This window comes from Choloepus didactylus, chromosome 1 (assembly GCF_015220235.1).
Source record: "Choloepus didactylus isolate mChoDid1 chromosome 1, mChoDid1.pri, whole genome shotgun sequence".
Classification (NCBI taxonomy): Eukaryota; Metazoa; Chordata; class Mammalia; order Pilosa; family Megalonychidae; genus Choloepus; species Choloepus didactylus.
Genome location: NC_051307.1, coordinates 54,051,875 through 54,075,490, shown reverse-complemented (window position 1 = coordinate 54,075,490; position 23,616 = coordinate 54,051,875). Strand labels below are relative to the sequence as shown.

At 34.8% G+C, this 23,616-nt stretch overlaps 1 protein-coding gene across 3 annotated transcripts in view; it reads right to left on the bottom strand.

Annotated features, from left to right (window-relative positions):
* Positions 1 to 282: 282 nt before the first annotated feature.
* The window catches only part of ARL13B (ADP ribosylation factor like GTPase 13B), a 102,536-nt gene continuing 79,202 nt past the window's right edge, over positions 283 to 23,616 (bottom strand). For all 3 annotated transcript variants that reach the window (XM_037833963.1, XM_037833980.1, XM_037833972.1), the window contains 5 exons: positions 22,489 to 22,603; positions 11,530 to 11,752; positions 6,933 to 7,049; positions 6,284 to 6,352; positions 283 to 2,409 (listed from right to left, as the gene is read on the bottom strand). In XM_037833963.1, coding sequence (XP_037689891.1) covers positions 2,333 to 2,409; positions 6,284 to 6,352; positions 6,933 to 7,049; positions 11,530 to 11,752; positions 22,489 to 22,603 — 601 coding nt within the window. In that variant the 3' untranslated portion in view covers positions 283 to 2,332. The remainder of the gene's footprint in view (positions 2,410 to 6,283; positions 6,353 to 6,932; positions 7,050 to 11,529; positions 11,753 to 22,488; positions 22,604 to 23,616) is intronic.

Here is a 23,616-nt window from a genome sequence, read left to right as displayed (position 1 = left end):
ATCTTTTTAAATAATCAAAAATATATCAGTTGACTTAAAAGAATCATCTGGAATCATAAAGTGACAGGATGCTATTTTTAGCTTACTTTAAAATGACATCTTTTTCCATATATTAACTTGCCTGAGAAAAAAATAACAGAAAATGTACCATTTTAGTCTACTGAATTAAAATGTCTTTCAACAATATTCCAAAATCCTTAACTATTGTAGCATCCAAAGAAAACATTTAAATCTATGAAATGAAAAGAGAAACACATACAGATACAAAGTATTTTTATTGCATGAAAATGTCAGAATTCAGGATCACTAAGAATAAAAATGCACTATGTAAACAAAATAGCCATTTGGTGTTAAAAGCCACCTGGATTTACAAAACATTTTAAAATGTACTTTTAGGATGCTTTAAAGATACAAATTAATCTATTTTATGAGTGATACATAAAATATTTATTACATTTGTCATATTTAATTTCAAAATCATTTAAAATAGATTCTTTAATAATTACTTTACACTACATTAATTACCAGTAGAAAACAAAGATTTTACAAATTATGTTTGCTCTCATATTAGATGAATATTAAAAAGATGACAAAACTCTGAGTTTCATTTTAAAAACTGAGTAAATGTATATGTTACAAAAGGAACCAAAAAGATGTGCAATCTTTTTGCCTCTCAATTCCAGTTCAAAATTTGTGTCCTGTCTACTTGTGTTGCTTTTCCTCACCAGCTATCAAATTTAAGTTATGAACTTTACATCTGAAATGGAATGCTTTTTCTTTACTCGGTGTGCTGTTAAGTCTAGTGTTACAAAACTTCAAGAAAATGCATTTAAGGCTGACTAGAATTGTAAGTGACCTGCTTATTGAAAATCAAAGAGTTAAAAAAAAGTGGATAAAATATGCTATCAAATAAAATTTGAACAGCAAATAATCATATTAAACTGGTTTATAAGTACTTACTATCAGATATCAACACATCTGTTGTCAGTACAAGTTATCAAACTGACTAATTTTGACAAGATGATACAGTAATCATTCTCTTTACAGTCTTGTCAGCTTGATATAAATGTATGCTTTAAGTTAAATGCAACATTATATATTGATTACTCAAAATATATATCTAAAATTTTGTCTATATGCCAGATGAAGAGAAAATCCTATGAATGCCATTATTAAGTGCAAGAAAAGTGCTATTATTTTAAATTGAGAAATTACTTTGGAATTATTTCTTTATGAAAGTAATTTGTGAAGCAATACTTTTATTCTTATTCCTTCAGTACCCAAGCTATTTCTTGGTTGTAATACACAAATCTCTAGCTCTTTTAGTCTTTTTGCCTGTAAAGCCATAAAAGAAATTAGAATAACTTAAAAGATTTACTGCAGATTCTGAAAGAACAAAGGGAGTGACAGGAAGATGCACCATGATCTCTGAAACTATCTCACATTTAAAATACATGTTTACTGGGATTTTAATATGATTTTACATAACATGTATTAATTTAAAAAACATTTAGGTCAAAAAGGTACTCAAATCTCTTTCATTTATTGAAGCCAAAAGAGTTAAACGACAATGACAAAAAATTGAACTGTAGCTCTGGGTAGTATTTTTAAATAACATAATTTGGTAGAATAAAGATCTGAGAATCTGCTATTTTATAAAAGATAACATTTTAAAGTTAGGTCAAATTAGAATATACACTTCAAGAACAGTACTATCATAGAACATAACTAAACACCACATAAATATATCCTGTTTGTATAGTTAACACCACTGACAAGTGAATCAAAACTCCATTTTCCAGACACAATTTAAACAAAGCATCTATAGAAAAGTGCACAATCAGTATCATTAAAATTCTTAAACAAAAGTTTTCGAAAAATATAAAAAAATAGTTAAAAATTCAGGTTATAAATTCCTAGAAGTGCCCCTTACATGCACATGTATCTTACCAAAAAAAAAAAAAAAAAAAAAAAAAGTCTAATATATAGAAATACAGACTATTAAATAGTAAAGTATTCAGAGTCCATTGGCTCTTTTTCTGTAGAGGTTTTCCTTCAGGAATATGTCCATGAGTAAGGAGGTGTAAACCAGAGTCAATTTAATCTTGCAAATTTGATGCAAATGCCCCTTCTGTCTACTGGTCATTTTACTTCCTTTCTTTTTTAACCATGAAGATCATGAATAGGTAATTATCAGATCACTTAGGTCCTTCCTACTGAAATCACTACAGTTCCTGCCAGTCATCGATATTCAGGGTTTTTCTTTGTTGAGAAAGAGAAAGTCCTTCAGTTCATCTTGCCCACATTAAGAGAGCTCATCTGCATGACTTGGTTATGAGATCACGTCATGAGCATCACTGTTAGGTCTCTGCCGCACAGCCAGCGGAGGCAGTGGCTTCCCATAGAAATCTGTGGAAAGAAGGGAAACAAACACACAAAACAGGTATGGTAAATCCAGGCTTTTGAAACAAATCATTATTTCCCAACCACAATCTTTAAAAAAGTAAGACATTCTGACTTGGCAGATGAGGCAATGGAGGGTGAAGTACAGAAAAAAACAGAATCCTAGAAAACTTGAATAAGTGCAAAACACACCAATAGTGTAAATTCCTAACTCTAGATTAGAAATTAATCTCTACTTGACTAAATAAAAATCTGCACCAAATGGATTTATTGTTAAATTGTTTTATTTTCCAGTTACACATTCACATTAGAACAAAACAAGGAAGAAATGCTACCTAATACTGGAGCCGCTATAAGTCAGTATTTGTACAATCCAGCTTCTTACCCCATTTCTTGCTAGGCACTTTAGAAGTGTTAATTATCCCAGTGTTCTTGTAAGTAGGAATCTTTTACAACAATGCTTCTGTTTAATGATTTGGGGCATATGTGATAAAAAGTAAAAAAGTCTTATTTTGAACTTCATAATAAATTCCTGTTCCTTAATTTTCACAAATTGGCTTATAAAATATAATAGCCTTTGTAAACCTTCAGTAAGTAATTACTTTTTAGCATATTACCTTAATTTCATTCTAGGAGCATATGTACTCAGGATCACTTGAAATAAATATATCAAAAATGTTTTAGGGGAAAATAAACTTTTTCACAACAACTATAAATTCAAAGCAACTACTAAGTTGCAAGGCTGTCCTAATAAATCTTAATACAGAAGTATAACATAGTGGCTTAAAGGTATGTGTTTTAAATCTGAACAGACCATATTCAAATCCTGATTTTGCCACTCATTAGCTCTGTGCCTCATGGGGTTTAGTTCCCAGTGCACAAAATGGTACTGTTGGTACTGCTGCCCATCTCCTAAGATTAGAGTGGGAATGAAAATGAAAAAATGTACATAAAGTGCTTAGCAACACAATAGGCACATGGTATATGCAGTTATTATTATTATAATAATTGAAATTATAAATACTCAATTATTTTAATTTGAAGTATGCCTTTTATTTCCTGAATTCAAAATTAATAAAAATTGTAATACATAACAGAACTCATATTAAATTACAAGTGAATATAATCTTTCCTAATATGTATTACTTCTTTAGTCTTCTAAATAAGATAAATCAAATGCGTATGGCAATATGTGTCTTTTTCCTCCTGAAGAAATTAGTTTATTTCTGCAGTTAATTTTGTATTATTTCTTTATCAGAAAATTAAATCATTCTACATAAAGTAGGTTTCTTATTGCCTTAACTGTAGCACATATACATCAATATTAATGCCCAACTGAAATGACCAACTTAATTGCCAGCATACATTTTAATAAAGGGCTTCAAACTTTTTTAACATGAAAAATCGAAGAGTAGAAGTACATGTAAAATTTTATTTCCTTCATAATTAAGAGATGTGAAAATATTCTTTAGTCAGTGTATTTAGTATTTATGACTAATGGAATCTTTAATTTATTTCTCATAATATATGATACATAATACACAACATGTTGATAATGTATGGATTGAGAGTGTTGAAGTAAACATAGATTCTCTTTTTAAGTCTCTTCTCTGAATGCAGGTCTTACCTGTTACACTGAATAAGGGTTGTAGGCAATAAAAGCAATTAGAAAAGTAGAATCAAACTGCTATTAAGGTAAATGTCTATAATCAAAGAACAAGTAAGAATCTGCCTTAAACATTCCCAGTCTGTCTATACCAAATTGTTTCTCATTTTAGTAAATTTTAAGTGTCACAACAATTGCAGTCAACTTTTAATTATCTACTATAGTTAATCATGTATCTGTTGTCTACTTGTCATCAACCTTTTGTCAAGATGTTGCTGTAAATAAAGGCAAAGAAACATGTAAAAGTAAGGGAAAAGAAGAGGATGCAATTATATAATTGTTACCTATCAGCATCTCTGATGAACATCTTATTTAAAAACCCTAAAAATTATGTAATGTAAGCTTTTAGAATGAAAAAAAAACTATTATATTTGCTTTATCTCCATTAATGAAAGCCAACTTGACTTGACTTTTTTTTTTTTTTTTTTAACTACAGATTATTTTGATTGTCAAAATTTATGGATAATAAAAACATTTAAAAACTTGGGGAAGTTACAGTGTTTTCCCCTCTGCCTTGGGAAGCTAAAATTTACTGATACACACTGAAAATTAAAGCAAATATTGGATATGATGGCCTTAACATTAAATAATTTATTATGATTCTTTCCTAAGAGTTCTAACTTTAAAAGAAACACAGGAAAGCGAACAACAAAAAAAAACAAAAACACAACAAACCTCTTAATCCATTTCAACCTCTTTTTCCACTTGTCCCCTAGATGTTATCATCAGTTCTTTACTTCTCATTTGACCTTCTTTCCCTCAGAAAAAGCAAGCTATCATTCCCTCATTTTCATTCAGTAAACAAATCTATTATTGGCAAATCATTCCTATTGTGTGATGACAACTGAAAAAAAGAAAATCTACTTACATATCCATCCCTTCTTTTCTTCTAAGCTCCCGATCTTACTCATACTGGGCTATAAATATTTCCAAATAGGTAAGCCTACACACAACTCTGTATGTCTCTCCAAAACAGATTTCCTTTCTCCTCAGATGTTTTTTTAATCTTAGAGATCGCACCAACCTCTGTTGAGCTAAATTACCCTCTGTTCTTTTCTCCCTCAATCCACATATCCAATCATTCATCAAATCTTATTTACTTTAATTGTGAAAATATTCCTTGAATCTACTGTTTACTCATCATTCCAATTTCCCTTCCTCACTTTATTGCTAGAGCCTCCTAAATTAGGTTCCTTATTTCAGGTGTAACCACTGTTCAGGCTGAATTTTATGACAAAAAGTATTTTCTCAATCAACAACCTAAGACCACTACTTCCCTGTTAAAAACTATAGTGTCTCTTGAAAAATTACAGCAAATCAAAACATCTTAACATATTTGCTAGGCCTTTCTCAATCTGACACTAAACCACAATTCCAGTTTCAACACTATTTGTAACTTTAAATTTCCTCTTCCTTACCCACTCTACCCATATGAACCAGTTGTAAGTAACCTCAGCTGTTCTCCAAATTAGCCACATTCTTTTCCACCTCTCTCTCTTTGAAAATTCTACCTGTTTCTTTTGTCTACTGACTCGTCTCATTCATACCAGGTAATTTTCTGCTCCCAACTACCCTTTTTCTAGTTTTTGAGTCTTGGTGTTCTAATGCCATATACTGGCTAGACTATGGCTTATGTTAATTTCATTCAGGGAAAACTGCTTTCTTGAGTCAATTAAGCTTTTAGTAACTTTGTGTCAAAGCCATTACCTATTCTATTTTAATGAATTTTAGTTGGTTTATTGGCTTAAATCTCTAATTCAATAACTTTTGTTGATCTTCATTTTAATATTCAGTATCCAAGTATCTTATTAAGAACAGAGAAAAACAATTATGTGATATTATTATTGAATAAATTGAGTATATACAGGACAATGCGATTTTTAAACACCATAAGTAAAATTGCAATGCCTGATATTTAACTTAAATTTTTTAAAACCTTTTCCCTTTTCATCATTATTTGCATAAATATATAATGGATAAATGCAAGCTATGATTCTTTTTAACCACTGTATTCTAAGATAAACATCAAATCAAATAATAAAGATACACATGCATGAGTAAAAAATTAAGTAACATGGAAAAAAAATGAAGTATAATGAAAAAGGATGGCTGTGGATTGGAAAGGCTTCCAAAAATAAACATTTGTTGAAGTTACGAAGAAAAGTGAATGTAATATGCACAGATAATATTTGAAAACAGATCCTTTTGCATTACCATTATGATGTGTTTCACCAAGAGGCTCAAGTTTTGGAAGTCTAGTGACTTTGGGAGTTCCCCAGCCAACTAAAGAAAAAGAAAAACATTTTTAAACACCATTAAACATTCTTTGGGTCTGTTGAGAGGACCCCTCCTTTGATAGGAAGTGTACATAACATTTGATGTCCTTTCAAAAATAAGGAATGACACAGTCCTGAGTAGCCATAAAACCCATTTTAAATGACTTCTGTTTAGGAAGTGGCTATATACGATAGAAATATAACAGAAAATTTCACAAATCTTGGTTTCAAATGGTAACTTTCAGGAAAAAAGATCCAATTTTTTAAAAGCTTACATTAACCGTCTATTAAACTTACTGATATTTCAAATAAAGCTTGAACACATTCTAGGAAGTACCTGGGACAAAGTTTTCTTGTTAGTTTTTACTTTTTAAAAAAAAATTATAAAACATTTTTTTCTGATTTAAAAAAAGCATTATACTTAAGCTGATAAATTTTGTACAGAGCAAAGAATTCTTCAAAGATAACGTTTTCAAAAAATTCACAAGGTAATCAGTATACTGAATAAAAACTACCCAGTTTTCTTTTTCCCCTCTGTTGTTTAAACCAGTATTTCTAAATGCTATATCAGTATCAATTTAACTCACCAGGTAGAGGAGGTGGAGGTGGTGGTGGACTCTTAAGAGCAGTGTCATCTGTATTAACTGGTTCTACCCGGTGACTCCTTTTTATTCTTAGCTTCTTAGTTTTCTTTTTACTGTAATCTACAAGAATATAATCATGGAACTTTATACCTTTGGGAAAAGTAAACTTCTATGCTACAATAGAAAACAAAGAATAAAACTAGAATATTGATATAATTATTAGAATAGAAACGTAACTTCTATTCAACTTTGGAAATTGTTACAAATAACCATGTGAACTTGCTTTTACTAAAAATAATTTTTTAAATGATGGCTTATTGAAGAAATAATAAATATGAAACAAACAGCACAAATTTTGTATTTTAAAACCTAAGGTTATTCAGCATACAAAAAATTTTCACATTCGCAAAAACAAACTTTTATTTCCTTCCTGTTTTCAGATTAAGGAGATATAGTTGCTTAATTGCAGGGGTTTCCATGAAATTAAGAATGGGCTGGAGAAGGAAGAAAAGTGTTGACTTTTCTCAGTAGGATATATAGAATGCCTCTAGGAAACTAAATAGGTCAAAAATAATCCTTTGAAAATGTGAAAATAAAATCTCAGTCAAATCTAAACACGAGGAGCTTGGGCAAGATGGCGTCATAGAGAGGAGTGGAAGCTAAGTAGTCCCCCTGGAACAACTGAAAAAAAACAGAAACAACTAGTAAATCATCCAGAATAACTGTGGGGGGACAAACGAGACCATCTGCTCATCATACAACAACCTGAATTGGGAGGAATGCCCACGATCACAGCATAAAATCTGTAAGTAAAACCTGTGGATCCAAGTTGTGAGACCCGCTCCCCCATAGCCCGTGCTGCCAGAGAGAAGCGCTCTCCCAGCAAGCGAATATACCTCAGCTGAGAGCTCCAACTGGGGTTTTAAGTAGCGAGTGTGAACTGCTCACTACAGGTACGAATCCCCAAAAAACAGACAGGCTTTGGGTGACAACTGACCTTGGGTCGCCTTGGACTAGGTCTGAAGGGGACTACCTGTTTCTTTTTTGGATCAGTGGAGACAGCCCCAGTCATTTTCAGTTTCCAGGGCTGTGACTCAGAGAAGGGTGGAGACAGCACAAGCAGAGAGAGAGAGAGACCACTGAAATGCTAATGACCTCCCCCTAGGGGTCTATCTTCTCTAAGAGGAAAGGGGTGGGGCACTTTCCATTCAGAACCAGACCCCAGAGCCTGGGGGAACATGGCCATACCTCCTCACACCAGTCAAGAATTATAGGCTAACAGGCATCACCTGCTGGGCAGAAAAGCACAGTGACCTGAGGCATCACAGGGTGGAGCAATTTTCTAAGACATACCCTCAGGGAAACCAGATACTGAATATTTCTTCCCTCTGGGACCTGAGCCTGTTCTGGTCTGGGAAAACCTGATTTGGATAACCAAGGAAACCATGCTTAGACAACAGAAAATTACAACCTACACTAAGAAAAACAAAGTTATGGCCCAGTCAAAGGAACAAACGTACACTTCAACTGAGATACAGGAATTTAAACAACTAATGCTAAATCAATTCAAAAAGTTTAGAGAAGATATTGCAAAAGATAGAGGCTGTAAAGGAAATACTGGGCATATATACGGCAGAAATCAAAAGTTCAAAAAAACAACTAGTAGAATCTATGGAAATGAAAGGCACAACACAAGAGATGAAAGACACAATGGAAACATACAACATCACATCTCAAGAGGCAGAAGAAAATACTCAGGAACTGGAGAACAAAACACCTGAAAGCCTACACGCAAAGGAGCAGATGGAGAAAAGAATGAAAAAATATGAGCAATGTCTCTGGAACTCAAGGATGAAACAAAGTACAATAATGTACACTTCATTGGTGTCCCAGAAGGAGAAGAGAAGGGAAAAGGGGAAGAAGCAATAATAGAGGAAATAATTAATGAAAATTTCCCATCTCTTACGAAAGACATAAAATTACACATCCAAGAAGTGCAGCGTACTCCAAACAGAAGAGATATGAATAGGCCTACGCCAAGATACTTAATAATCAGATTATCAAATATCAAAGACAAAGAGAGAATCCTGAAAGCAGCAAGAGAAAAGCGATCCATTACATACAAAGGAAGCTTAATAAGACTATGTGTGGATCTCTCAGCAGAAACCATGGAGGCAAGAAGGAAGTGGTGTGATACATTTAAGATACTGAAAGAGAAAAACTGCCAACCAAGAATCCTATATCCAGCAAAGCTGTCTTTCAAATAGGAGGGAGAGCTCAAAGTATTTTCTGACAACCAAACAATGAGAAACTTTGTGAACAAGACACCTGCCCTACAGGAAATACTAAAGGGAATACGACAGAGTGATAGAAGACAGGAGTGTGTGGTTTGGAACACATTTTGGGAGATGGTAGCACAACAATGTAAGTACACTGAACAAAGATAACTATAAATACAGTTGAGAGAGGAAGGTTGGGAGCATGTGATACACCAAAAGAGAGAAGGAAAGATAAAGACTGGGACTGTGTAACTTGGTGAAATCTAGAGTGTTCAACAATTTTGATAAAATATACAAATATGTTCTTTTAAGAGGGAGAACAAGCAAATGTCAACCTTGCAAGGTGTTAAAAATGGGGAGGCATTGGGGGAAGGACGCAATCAACATAAATTAGAGATGGTAACTAATTAAAAAAAAAAAGTCAATAGCTGTATCTTTATGAACCATAAAAATCTGTAATGAGGACAAATCCATTCATACATGTGTTTATTTAGCAAATATTTATTAAATGTTTATGATAAGCTGAAAAAAAAACCTAAACACATTACCCATTAAAATAACCTCACACAAGTTATGGCTCAATGTTAATATATGTAACCAAAGTGGCATTAGTAGACTTTACAAAATCAGATCTGTGCTTTTTTTTTAAGTAACATTTATAGATTGTTAGTTAAACATATATGAACACTTTGAGGACATTTAAACTTTGTTAACATGTAAGTTTAATAGTGTAAACCAGATAGCAATAAATGATCAAATTTAGAAGAAAGGTCCTACATTTTTAAAAACGTTAACAGATAACACTGTGAAATGCAAAAAGCAATAAAAAATACAAATATATTTAGAAACACATTATTTTCCCAAATAAATTAGTGTTATCTGAGACTTTTCATTATAGACAGAAATAACGGAATCCTTTTACAATTAAAGCTATAAACCTTATAGCTGGAAAAATGGAAGGAGAGACTCCAGAACCATAGGGTACTTCAGGATGGGCTCTAACTCACGGTCATGGAAGAGCACAGAATATGAATCAGATGATCTGGACTGGGGTTTCAGCCCAGCCACAGAAGAGTCCTATGATGTTAAGCAAGTTACTTAGCCACTCCAAGTCCCTAGCTTCTTCATCTATGTAATGGGGCTAATATACCCAAAATTGCTAAGTTAAGCAATATAATGCTGTGCTAAATAATACATCTGAAAACCTATTTTAAAATATAAACATCAAATTATATAATTATCATATATCTTCCTACATTATATTTTCAAATCATTTGTCAAAATACTTTGTTCTTCAACAATTTATAAGTGTAAGAAAGAGTACTTTCATGTGATTGAGAAGCCACTGTAATGAGTCAACCTCCTGCTGACAGAGCTATATAGTATGAATGTGCCCAGATTTCCAACTGACTAAAAGCATAGCTTTCAAATTGAATATTATTCATCCAGAAAGAATATTCATGTTTGATAATCTGTGCCTCAGGGACTGATATTCTGTTTTCCATAAACCCTATGATACTGCATAAAAACTCTTAGATACAATGGAACCATAATCACTGACTAGGAATGATAAGAAAGCAACAATGTCTGGGCATCTTCCATGTGTCAGGCACTTGCGCTAGGTCTACTGTAGGGTTCTTTTATATAAGTAACCTTAAAAGTTCCAACAATAAAGATGATATTTATTCCTACATTAGGGGTAAGGAACCTAATAAGAGTGAAGATTGTATAACTTAACATGTATCTGGTAGATGGGAGAGTTAGAATTCTGTACAAGGTTGTCCGATTCCAAAATGATACAGGCTGTCTGTTTATGACATCAAAAAGACACGAACATCCTATTAAATCATGCAACTTAGCAAAAGATAAACAAGCAATGGAAGCTTTTTTACAATATTAAAATAAGAGGAAAAATGGCTATTTGACAAGACTTTTGAAAAATGTTCAACTGATTATGCTTGAATCCTATAAGGCTTAAAAAAAAAAAAAAAAAGAAGGAAAAGAAAAGAGCCATAAAGGTATTAAATACATTCTCGAGGATTCCTGGGGTTATGTTTTGTCCCGAATTTCTGAAAAATGGAGTTTTCTACTGAAATCCTCTTAAGTTACAAAAGACCACATTTTAAGGCATTATGAATAAAAACATAAGAATAAACTGGCTAATGGGTAACTAAAGACCATAGGATAATAGTGATGAATACTGCATTTGAAGACAAAACAGAAAAAAACAATCATATATTTTTTGTGAAAATAATCATTATAAAAGAAATGCAGTATAAATAATTTATATATATATAACTTTAAATAATTAGATTTATTACCTGATTCTGATGATTGTTGGTCTGTCTCATTTTCATTCTCCAACTGCTGTGTTAATGCCTCTTCATAATTTTCTACTATTCCAGATTCATTTTTTTGGCTACTATCACTGATGTGGCTCTGTGTCTCTATTTGCTCATGATCCATTTTATGTTTCAGGGGGCAGACATCACTATTTTTCTCCATCTTCTGCCTTGTTTTCTCTTTTTCAAGTTTTTTTTCATTCTAACAAAAATGAAATAAATTATCTTTAAAATAACTATTGTATTTAAGACAATATTAAGGGAGAAATCAAATAATCCAAGAGCATTCTGTAACTTCAGAAACACCATATTTCTATTACAACTTGTTGAATATATCACTAAAACATTTTACTTGTCAAAATTCAGAAAATACAGAAAGTATAAGGAAAGAAAACAAATATTACCAATAATTCCACAATCTGAAGATAACCCCAATTTGGTATATAATCACCAGGAGGCACTTTTTTCTGCCTCTCCCAGCTCCCCTCAGACATACACCACCCACAAATATATGTAAATCTGTGATTATTTGTTCTCTCTAAATGCAGATTCATGTATTTGTTTTTTAAACTGAAAAATAATTGAAGTTTTTATTTATTCCATGTCAATATATGAAGTGCTTAGAATAGCAACTGACATGCAGTAGATGCAACAAAAAGTTATTATTTTCATCAAGTATATTACCATTTTTAATGGCTATATCATGATTTATTTTACCAATTCTCTCTCAATGGACAAAGAAGTTGTTCCAATTTTTCACTGTTTAAAAAAAAAGTGCAATTAGACTATTACTTCTCTGGAATTGATTCCTAACAATGTAATTACTGAATCAATGGGATACAGATTTACAAGTTTCCCTTCAGAAAGACTGGATCAATTTACACTCCACCCAAAGGGTTGAGTGTAGTTTCCCTTTCTCTTTTTCAGTACTGCATATCATTTAATAACCTTTTAAATTTCTTCTGAACCTTTAAATAAATACTTAAATATCTTAGTGTTGTTTTAGATTTAATTTAATTTGATTTGATTTTTTAATTACTAGTGAGGAGGGAGTATGATTAAATATGGAATCTTTATTTCTTCTTTAGGGAACTGCCTGTGGTAACCACAAGCCTATTTTTCTTTCGGATTTTTATCTTCACATAATAATTTGTAGGACTCTCTTTGTCTTATTTATCTCAAATATTTTTTTTTTTTTTTTAATCATCATTTTATTGAGATAGATTCACATACCACGCAGTCATACAAAACAAATTGTACTTTCGATTGTTTACAGTACCATTACATAGTTGTACATTCATCACCTAAATCAATCCCTGACACCTTCATTAGCACACACACAAAAATAACAAGAATAATAATTAGAGTGAAAAAGAGCAATTGAAGTAAAAAAGAACACTGGGTACCTTTGTCTGTTTGTTTCCTTCCCCTACTTTTCTACACATCCATCCATAAACTAGACAAAGTGGTGTTTGGTCCTTATGGCTTTCCCAATCCCATTGTCACCCCTCATAAGCTACATTTTTATACAACTGTCTTCGAGATTCATGGGTTCTGGGTTGTAGTTTGATAGTTTCAGGTATCCACCACCAGCTACCCCAATTCTTTAGAACCTAAAAAGGGTTGTCTAAAGTGTGCATAAGAGTGCCCACCAGAGTGACCTCTCGGCTCCTTTTGGAATCTCTCTGCCACTGAAGCTTATTTCATTTCCTTTCACATCCCCCTTTTGGTCAAGAAGATGTTCTCCGTCCCACGGTGCCAGGTCTACATTCCTCCCTGGGAGTCATATTCCACGTTGCCAGGGAGATTCACTTCCCTGGGTGTCTGATCCCACGTAGGGGGGAGGGCAGTGATTTCACCTTTCAAGTTGGCTTAGCCAGAGAGAGAGGGCCACATCTGAGCAACAAAGAGGCATTCAGGAGGAGACTCTTAGGCACAAATACAGGGAGGCCTAGCCTCTCCTTTGCAGCAACCGTCTTCCCAAGGGTAAAACTTATGGTAGAGGGCTCAACCCATCAAACCACCAGTCCCCTATGTCTGTGGTCATGTTAGCAACCATGGAGGTGGGGTAGGCGAATACCCCTGCATTCTCCACAGGCTCCTCAAGGGGGCCATAAATTTTTTTTTTTTTTTTTTTTTTTTCCCTTGTTTGTATTTTTTCTTTTTTTTTTTTTTTAACTTTCCCTTCTTTTTTCAAATCACCTGTATGAAAAAAAAAGTTAAAAAGAAAACAAACATACAATAAAAGAGCATTTCAAAGAGACCATAGCAAGGGAGTAAGAAAAAGACAACTAACCTAAGATAACTGCTTAACTTCCAACATGTTCCTACTTTACCCCAAGAAAGTTACATAATATAGCAACATTTCAGTGAACTTGTTCCTACTACAACCATCAGAAATTAACAGACCATAGTCATTTCTGGGCATCCCCAGAACGTTAAATAGCTTATCTGTTCTTCCTGGATTATTGTTCCCCCTTCCTTAATTGCTCTCTACTGCTAGTTCCCCTACATTCTACATTATAAACCATTTGTTTTACATTTTTCAAAGTTCACATTAGTGGTAGCATATAATATTTCTCTTTTTGTGCCTGGCTTATTTCGCTCAGCATTATGTCTTCAAGGTTCATCCATGTTGTCATATGTTTCACCAGATCGTTCCTTCTTACTGCCACGTAGTATTCCATCGTGTTTATATACCACATTTTATTTATCCACTCATCTGTTGAAGGACATTTGGGTTGTTTCCATCTCTTGGCAATTGTGAATAATGCTGCTATGAACATTGGCGTGCAGATATCTGTTCGTGTCACTGCTTTCCGATCTTCCGGGTATATACCGAGGAGTGCAATCGCTGGATCGAATGGTAGCTCTATATCTAGTTTTCTAAGGAACTGCCAGACTGACTTCCAGAGTGGCTGAACCATTATACAGTCCCACCAACAATGAATAAGAGTTCCAATTTCTCCACATCCCCTCCAGCATTTGTAGTTTCCTGTTTGTTTAATGGCAGCCATTCTAACCGGTGTTAGATGGTATCTCATTGTGGTCTTAATTTGCATCTCTCTAATAGCTAGTGAAGCTGAACATTTTTTCATGTGTTTTCTTGGTCATTTGTATTTCCTCTTCAGAGAACTGTCTTTTCATATCTTTTGCCCATTTTATAATTGGGCTGTCTGTACTATTGTCATTGAGTTGTAGGATTTCTTTGTATATGCAAGATATCAGTCTTTTGTCAGATACATGGTTTCCAAAAATTTTTTCCCATTGAGTTGGCTGCCTCTTTACCTTTTTGAGAAATTCCTTTGAGGTGCAGAAACTTCTAAGCTTGAGGAGTTCCCATTTATCTATTTTCTCTTTTGTTGCTTGTGCTTTGGGTGTAAAGTCTAGGAAGTGGCCTCCTAATACAAGGTCTTGAAGATGTTTTCCTACATTATCTTCTAGGAGTTTTATGGTACTTTCTTTTATATTGAGATCTTTGGTCCATTTTGAGTTAATTTTTGTGTAGGGGGTGAGGTAGGGGTCCTCTTTCATTCTTTTGGATATGGATATCCAACTCTCCCAGCCCCATTTGTTGAAAAGACCATTATGGCTCAGTTCGGTGACTTTGGGGGCCTTATCAAAGATCAGTCGGCCATAGATCTGAGGGTCTATCTCTGAATTCTCAATTCGATTCCATTGATCTATATGTCTATCTTTGTGCCAGTACCATGCTGTCTTGGCAACTGTGGCTTTATAATAAGCTTCAAAGTCAGGGAGTGTAAGTCCTCCCACTTCGTTTTTCTTTTTTAGAGTGTCTTTAGCAATTCGAGGCATCTTCCCTTTCCAAATAAATTTGATAACTAGCTTTTCCAAGTCTGCAAAGTAGGTTGTTGGAATTTTGATTGGGATTGCATTGAATCTGTAGATGAGTTTGGGTAGAATTGACATCTTAATGACATTTAGCCTTCCTATCCATGAACATGGAATATTTTTCCATCTTTTAAGGTCCCCTTCTATTTCTTTTAGTAGAGTTATGTAGTTTTCTTTGTATAGGTCTTTTACATCTTTGGTTAAGTTGATTCCTAGGTACTTGATTTTTTTAGTTGCTATTGAAAATGGTATCTTTTTCTTGAGTGTCTCTTCAGTTTGTTCATTTCTAGCATATAGAAACATTACTGACTTATGTGCATTAATCTTGTATCCCGCTACTTTGCTAAATTTGTTTATTAGCTCTAGTAGGTGTATCGTTGATTTCTCAGGGTTTTCTAGATATAAGATCATATCATCTGCAAACAATGACAGTTTTACTTCTTCTTTTCCAATTTGGATGCCTTTTATTTCTTTGTCTTGCCGGATTGCCCTGGCTAGCACTTCCAGCACAATGTTGAATAACAGTGGTGACAGCGGGCATCCTTGTCTTGTTCCTGATCTTAGAGGGAAGGCTTTCAGTCTCTCACCATTGAGTACTATGCTGGCTGTGGGTTTTTCATATATGCTCTTTATCATGTTGAGGAAGTTTCCTTCAATTCCTACCTTTTGAAGTGTTTTTATCAAAAAGGGATGTTGGATTTTGTCAAATGCTTTTTCAGCATCTATTGAGATGATCAATTGATTTTTCCCTTTCGAGTTTTTAATGTGTTGTAATACATTGATTGTTTTTCTGATGTTGAACCATCCTTGCATGCCTGGAATGAACCCCACTTGGTCATGGTGTATGATTTTTTTAATGTGTCTTTGGATTCGATTTGCAAGTATTTTGTTGAGGATTTTTGCATCTATATTCATTAGGGAGATTGGCCGGTAGTTTTCCTTTTTTGTAGCATCTTTGCCTGGTTTTGGTATTAGATTGATGTTAGCTTCATAAAATGAGTTAGGTAGTGTTCCATTTTTTTCAATGTTTTGAAAGAGTTTGAGTAAGATTGGTGTCAGTTCTTTCTGGAAAGTTTGGTAGAATTCCCCTGTGAAGCCATCTGGCCCTGGGCATTTATTTGTGGGAAGATTTTTGATGACTGATTGGATCTCTTTGCTTGTGATGGGTTGGTTGAGGTCTTCTATTTCTTCTCTGGTCAGTCTAGGTTGTTCATATGTTTCCAGGAAATTGTCCATTTCTTCTACATTATCCAGTTTGTTGCCATACAGTTGTTCATAATATCCTCTTATAATTTTTTTAATTTCTTCAGGATCTGCAGTTATGTCACCTTTTTCATTCATTATTTTGTTTATATGGGTCTTCTCTCTTTTTGATTTTGTCAGTCTAGCTAGGGGCTTGTCAATCTTGTTGATCTTCTCAAAGAACCAACTTTTGGTGATATTTATCCTTTCTATTGTTTTTTTGTTCTCTATGTCATTTATTTCTGCTTTAATCCTTGTTATTTCTTTTCTTGTACTTGGTTTAGGATTGGTTTGCTGTTCATTTTCTAGCTTCTTCAGTTGATCCATTAGTTCTTTGATTTTGGCTCTTTCTTCCTTTTTAATATATGCGTTTAGTGCTATAAATTTCCCCCTTAGCACTGCTTTTGCTGCATCCCATAGGTTTTGGTATGTTGTGTTCTCATTTTCATTCGTCTCTATATATTTAGCAATTTCTCTTGCTATTTCTTCTTTAACCCACTGATTGTTTAGGAGTGTGTTGTTTAACCTCCAGGTATTTGTGAATTTTCTAAGTCTCTGATGGTTATTGACTTCTAATTGTATTCCATTGTGGTCAGAGAATGTGCTTTGAATAATTTCAATCTTTTTAAATTTATTGAGGCTTGTTTTATGTCCCAGCATATGATCTATTCTGGAGAAAGTTCCGTGAGCACTAGAAAAGTATGTGTATCCTGGTGATTTGGGATGTAATGTCCTGTAGATGTCTGTTAAATCTAATTCATTTATCAGATTGTTTAGGTTTTCAATTTCCTTATTGGTCTTCTGTCTGGTTGATCTATCTACAGGGGAGAGTGATGTGTTGAAGTCTCCCACAATTATTGTGGAAACATCAATTGCTTCCTTTAGTTTTGCCAATGTTTCTCTCATGTATTTTGTGGCACCTTGATTGGGTGCATAGACATTTACGATTGTTATTTCTTCTTGCTGAATTGCCCCTTTTATTAGTATGTAGTGGCCTTCTTTGTCTCTCAAAACATCCCTGCATTTGAAGTCTATTTTATCTGAGATTAATATTGCTACACCTGCTTTCTTTTGGCTGTAGCTTGCATGAAATATTTTTTTCCATCCTTTCACTTTCAATTTCTTTGTGTCCCTGTGTCTAAGATGAGTCTCTTGTATGCAACATATTGATGGTTCATTTTTTTTGATCCATTCTGCGAATCTATATCTTTTAATTGGGGAGTTTAATCCATTTACATTCAACGTTAAAACCGTGAAGGCATTTCTTGAATCGGCCATCTTATCCTTTGGATTATGTTTGCCATATTTTTCCCTCTCTCTATTAATATCCTTTATTGTACCCATACCGAATCTCTTTAGTACTGAACCTTTCTCCAAGTCTCTCTGTCCTGTCTTTGTTTCTCTGTCTGTAGGGCTCCCTTTAGTATCTCCAGTAGGGCAGGTCTCTTGTTAGCAAATTCTCTCAGCATTTCTTTGTCTGTGAAAAATTTAAGCTCTCCCTCAAATTTGAAGGAGAGCTTTGCTGGATAAAGTATTCTTGGCTGGAAATTCCTCTCTCTCAGAATTTTAAATATATCGTGCCATTGCCTTCTCGCCTCCATGGTGGCTGCTGAGTAGTCACTACTTAGTCTTATGCTGTTTCCTTTGTATGTGGTGAATTGCTTTTCTCTTGCTGCTTTCAGAACTTGCTCCTTCTCTTCTATGTTTGACAGTGTGATCAGTATATGTCTCGGAGTGGGTTTTTTTGGATTTATTCTATTTGGAGTTCGCTGAGCATTTATGATTTGTGTATTTATGTTGTTTAGAAGATTTGGGAAGTTTTCCCCAACAATTTCTTTGAATACTCTTCCTAGACCTTTACCCTTTTCTTCCCCTTCTGGGACACCAATGAGTCTTATATTCGGACGTTTCATATTATCTATCATATCCCTGAGGTCCATTTCGAGTTTTTCAATTTTTTTCCCCATTCTTTCTTTTATGCTTTCATTTTCCATTCTGTCATCTTCCAGGTCACTGATTCGTTGTTCAACTTCCTCTAGTCTTGTACTATGAGTGTCCAGAATCTTTTTAATTTGGTCAACAGTTTCTTTAATTTCCATAAGATCATCCATTTTTTTATTTAGTCTTGCAATGTCTTCTTTATGCTCTTCTAGGGTCTTCTTGATTTCCTTCATATCCCGTACTAGGGTCTCATTGTTCATCTTTAGTTCTTTGAGTAGCTGCTCTAGGTGTGTCTCTTCTGGTCTTTTGATTTGGGTGCTTGGGCTTGGGTTATCCATATCGTCTGGTTTTTTCATATGCTTTATAATTTTCTGTTGTTTTTGGCCTCGTGGCATTTGCTGTCCTTGATAGGGTTCTTTTAGGGTTTGTAGACCAGTTGAAGTCCTTATCTCTAATTTATCAGATCTACAGCTTCGTGGAGTACACTTTCTCTAACTAACCAGCAGGTGGCGTCCACGAGCCACCTGTTCTCCACAAGCCAGATCTCCCCTGCTTAGCCTTTTTGGTGAGTGGGGGAGTGAGTCTTGTGGGCCCAATAGGTGTCCCAAGCTTGCGTGTGTAGTTGGTGTTGCCTGCCCTGTATGTGGGGCGTGTTTCTGGGCAGTCGGGGAGGGGGGGTGGCCCTAACAATCAAATCTCCCTGATGATCCTAGAGTTTTAAAGCTACTGCAATAGTCTAATCCTTCAGTTCAGTCCTGCCACAGTTTGTCTCTGCCACTGACCCACAAGTCTTTGGTATTGGCGTATGGCTCCTGAGACTTGCAAGTGGGCCCCTCTTCCAGGCTGTGCACCCCGGGTCCTCTGTTGAGGGATGACTGTGCTATGTCACAGGTGAGTGCCGTCCCCCCAGGGCAGTTCTGGGCTGCTGGGCTGTGTTGGGAGGCTCCCAGTCTGCTCAAATGATGGCTGAATGGGGCTCTGTTAATTCACACTGCTCCCCCTTCCCAGCTCTGGGACATTCAGCTGAGGTTGCAGGGAAGGCTAATGTCCACGCCCAGTTTTGTGGTGTGTGCCTGTTATTTGAAGCACTTCCGTCACACTGGGTTGTCTGGGGCAGCTCTGGGCTATGGGGCTGGCGATGGGCAGGAGTGTTTCCTGTCCACCAGGATGGTGGCTGTGAGCGGACACCCCCCTTTTCTTGGGAAGTTGTGTTGTTTAGTGAATTTTCTCAGCCACTGGATTATTGCCTTTTGTCTCAGAGCTCTCTTAGTTCTGCTCTTGACTTGACGTGCCCAAATTTCAATTCTTTGAAGCTTTCTGTATTGAGCTTCTTAGAGTAATTGTTTTAGAAAAAGCAAAAAGGATTTAAAAAAAAAAAAAAAAAAAAAAAAAAAAAAAAACGGCCCTCCTCAGAGATCTAATGGGTTATTGAAATGCTAATAGACAAAGCAACCAGGGCCATTAAGGAAAGGTGCCCTGGGCAGAGAGATCAGCCTTGCTTCGGGATTTGCATATGCGCCTCAAGGCCTGATCTCCGCCCTTCCCCTTTCTGTGTTCACCAGAACTCCAAAAATCCTCTGCTTTTACTTTGGAGCTTCTCGTGTTGTTTTCCTTCTATGCCCATCTCCTCTCTGCTGGGCTGGCTGCTCTCAGAGTCTCTGGTGTCTGGCCTCAGTCTATCTATGGTTGGAGTTTGAATCAGTAGAATGAGTTTCCGATGAGAGCAGCCACTGCAATTCTCCCTTCTCCTTCCTGGAGCTGACAGCCCCTCCTCCCCCGGGACTGAGCCTGGCAGGGAGGGGCGCGGGTCCCCTGGCCGCAAAAACTTACAGATTTCGCTGATCTCAGCAGTTCCACGTTTTCATGAGTGTTGTATGAAGTATGCCCAAAGACAGATTGCTCTGTGGTGTCCAGTCCACGCAGTTCCTGGCTTTTTACCTACTTTCCTGGAGGAGTAACTAAAACATACAGCTCACCAGTCTGCCATCTTGCCCCGCCTCTCAAATATTTTTCCTTAATTTTCTTTTTTTTTTTTCCTTTTAACTTTGTAGAACAGCTCTTTTTAAATGGAATATAATAAGATCTATCTATTTTCCACAATATGATTTTGTGGTTTGACTGTCCAGCTTTGAAAGTTTTTCCTTCTTCAAGAATATGTAAATATTTAATATTACCTAGTAGTATTTTTAAGTCTTCATTTTTAAAATACATTTAAAATCTCTAATACTTTTGGAACTGAATTTGGTATAGTGTTCAACAATTTTATTTTTTTCCAAATGTTTGTTCAGTTGTTCCAACAATCTTTTCTCTCAGATGTGAAATGTTACCTTTATCTTATACTAACTGCACACGCATAATAATACTTATTTCTTTTAATTCCAGTGAGCTACCTGTCTAATCTGGAACCAAGAACATACCATTCTAATTATCTGTGGTAAAATGCAAAGGAATATTTGGTGATTGTCAAAAATGCAAAAAATTTAAAGGAAGAGTTTCGTGAAAAAAGAAAAAAAATTATAGATGGCAAAAAGATTATAGGTAATAGTTTTAATTTCTTTATTGACCAATCTTAAAATTACTGTTATTTCAAAACACAGTAACTGTACTTTCCCCATGCCATTAATTAATTTAGAAACGTTCCATACATGGTAGCAATACTGTTCCCTTCTCTTTTATATAGCAAAATAAACAAATTTGAGAGAAGCACTAGGGTCTTCTAGATAATTTACAAATCATGGTACTGTAAAATAATTGGTCATTATTTATAAGGTCAGCTTTATTACACACATAGAGTAAGCAATGCTCCACGGTAAAAAGTAAAACTTGATTTCCTTCTTCTTTTTAAAAGAACATAAAGCAAAACGCGCCAAAGATAATATTTGATAGGATGCAGAGAAAACAATAGCTTATGTTATTAAGACTGCTTTACTGTACTTAGAAAAAGACACTTAAATGTAAATGGTTAATAAAATATTCAACAAAATAAACTTCCTAGTACCTAAGCAACTTAACACCAAATATCTCATATTATCAATTATTTTTCAAAATAAAACAATACCAGAACTATACAACCTTCTTCTTACCTACTTACCTCCCTTCTTAGCAGCAGTCCCAAAGGAAGAAACAACATTCACCTTTTCAGTTGAGCACCTGTGTGTAAGGAGGCAGCGAAGGGGAATAGAAATGGAAAACATGGAGACAGGACCAGAAAGCCAGCCTTTACACTAAGCTCCAAGTGGCTGCTGAGGGCAATTAAAGCAGGGCCAATATACAAACACCAGACACCAATAGAAATTGAAAACAAAGTCCTAGATCCATAGACACAGACATAAATACACATGCACACCCTCAGAGTCTATTAACTTCTTCATAACTAAAACATACAAATTAATTTTGGTAAAGACAATTGAACTTTTTACCACAGAAAATTACTCTAAGAATTGACTATAGCTTTGAACAATCTTGAGAATCATGGAAAAATAGTTAGAAAATTATTTATGTACTCTAATGCACTATTAGCACCTAAATATTACTGCAAAGGGATAGTAACAGCAATACAGGAATAAGGATATATTAGTATTTTATGATATAAATAACAAAAGAGATTTATCAGAACAGTATCTATAGTGACTGCTACATTCAATCTTCATTTTCATTTGCATTTAATTCTGAAATCATCTTTCTCTTTTTACACCAGAACAAAAAATAAATTTGAAGAGGAAGAAAAAGCAATAAATAAACCTTCGGCCCATCTCTCTCATTTAATTTCTTTCAGAAATAATCTTTCACTGGTTAAACAATACCTTCAATCTCCCTGCCTCCTCTTTCCAACTCCCCACCCTCCTCTCCCAACTTCCAACTTTATAATTTAAGATATAAAAATTACACTTGCCACCAACATACCTCAATAATTACAGATGCTATTGGTTGGAAGGGATTAACAATAATTGGTTCTGGGTCCAATTCAGCCAGACCACTGGTTCCATTAAGTTCAGCCTGTTCTTGCTCTATCTGTTCTCTATAGTTTGAAGAAAAAACACAATTGGAATTCCATATGAGAAAGTGCTGACCCATGTTTAAGAAAACATTTAATAGGTTTAAAGGCTATTAAAATTGGTATTTTAAACATCTAGAAGTGGCTTTCAATTACTGAGAGCATTTCAGAAATTCTTATGCAAATAATAGGGCTCTATCCCCATGTAAACATCAATCATTTGTATTTTAAAAGAAAGAAATGCTGACAAAATGACATTTTCTATGACTAACTTCTTAATGTCAACAATGCCTATTAATTATTTTTCCACATGCCAAGGACTTATTTTTATTAATTTATGAATTACCCTCCAAAATCAATGCTGTCCTCTTCACTGGTAGTAACAGACATAAATAAGTTCTCATTAACCCTTTTCTTAAGGATGTCTTCTCTTATAACATGAATAACATTTCTTTAATTCAATCGATGTTTTTATTTATACACAAAAACTTTTTATTTATTTATTTTACAAAAATAAAAGAGCAGGACCACAGTATGTCAAGCCCCAACTAACAGTATTCCTGAAAACCTTAAAGAAAACTCAGGGCTCTATTTAAGACTTTATAAAAGTTTTACTTATTAAGTTTATTTTCCAGAAACTTAAAACCTCCAGATTGCACCTATGCCAGATGGAGGTATTATGTCCCCCAAAACTCCATGTTCTTTGATGCAATCTTGTGGGGGCAGACATATTAGTGTTGATTAGGCTGGAATGAACCTATGGACTGTTTCCATGGAGTTGTTACTCAATCAACTGTGGACAAGACCTTTATTGGATAATTGCCATGGAAGTGTTATCCCACACATTCAGGGTGGGTCTGAATTAAATCACTGGAGCCATGTAAAAAGCTCAGACAGAAGGAGCACACTGCTTGCCGCAGCTTAAGAGACATTCTAAAGACAACCATTGAAGCTGACATTTTGGAGAATGCCATTTTGAAATGCAACCTGGGAGCAAACAGAAGCCAGCCACGTGCCTTCCCAGCTAACAGAGTTTT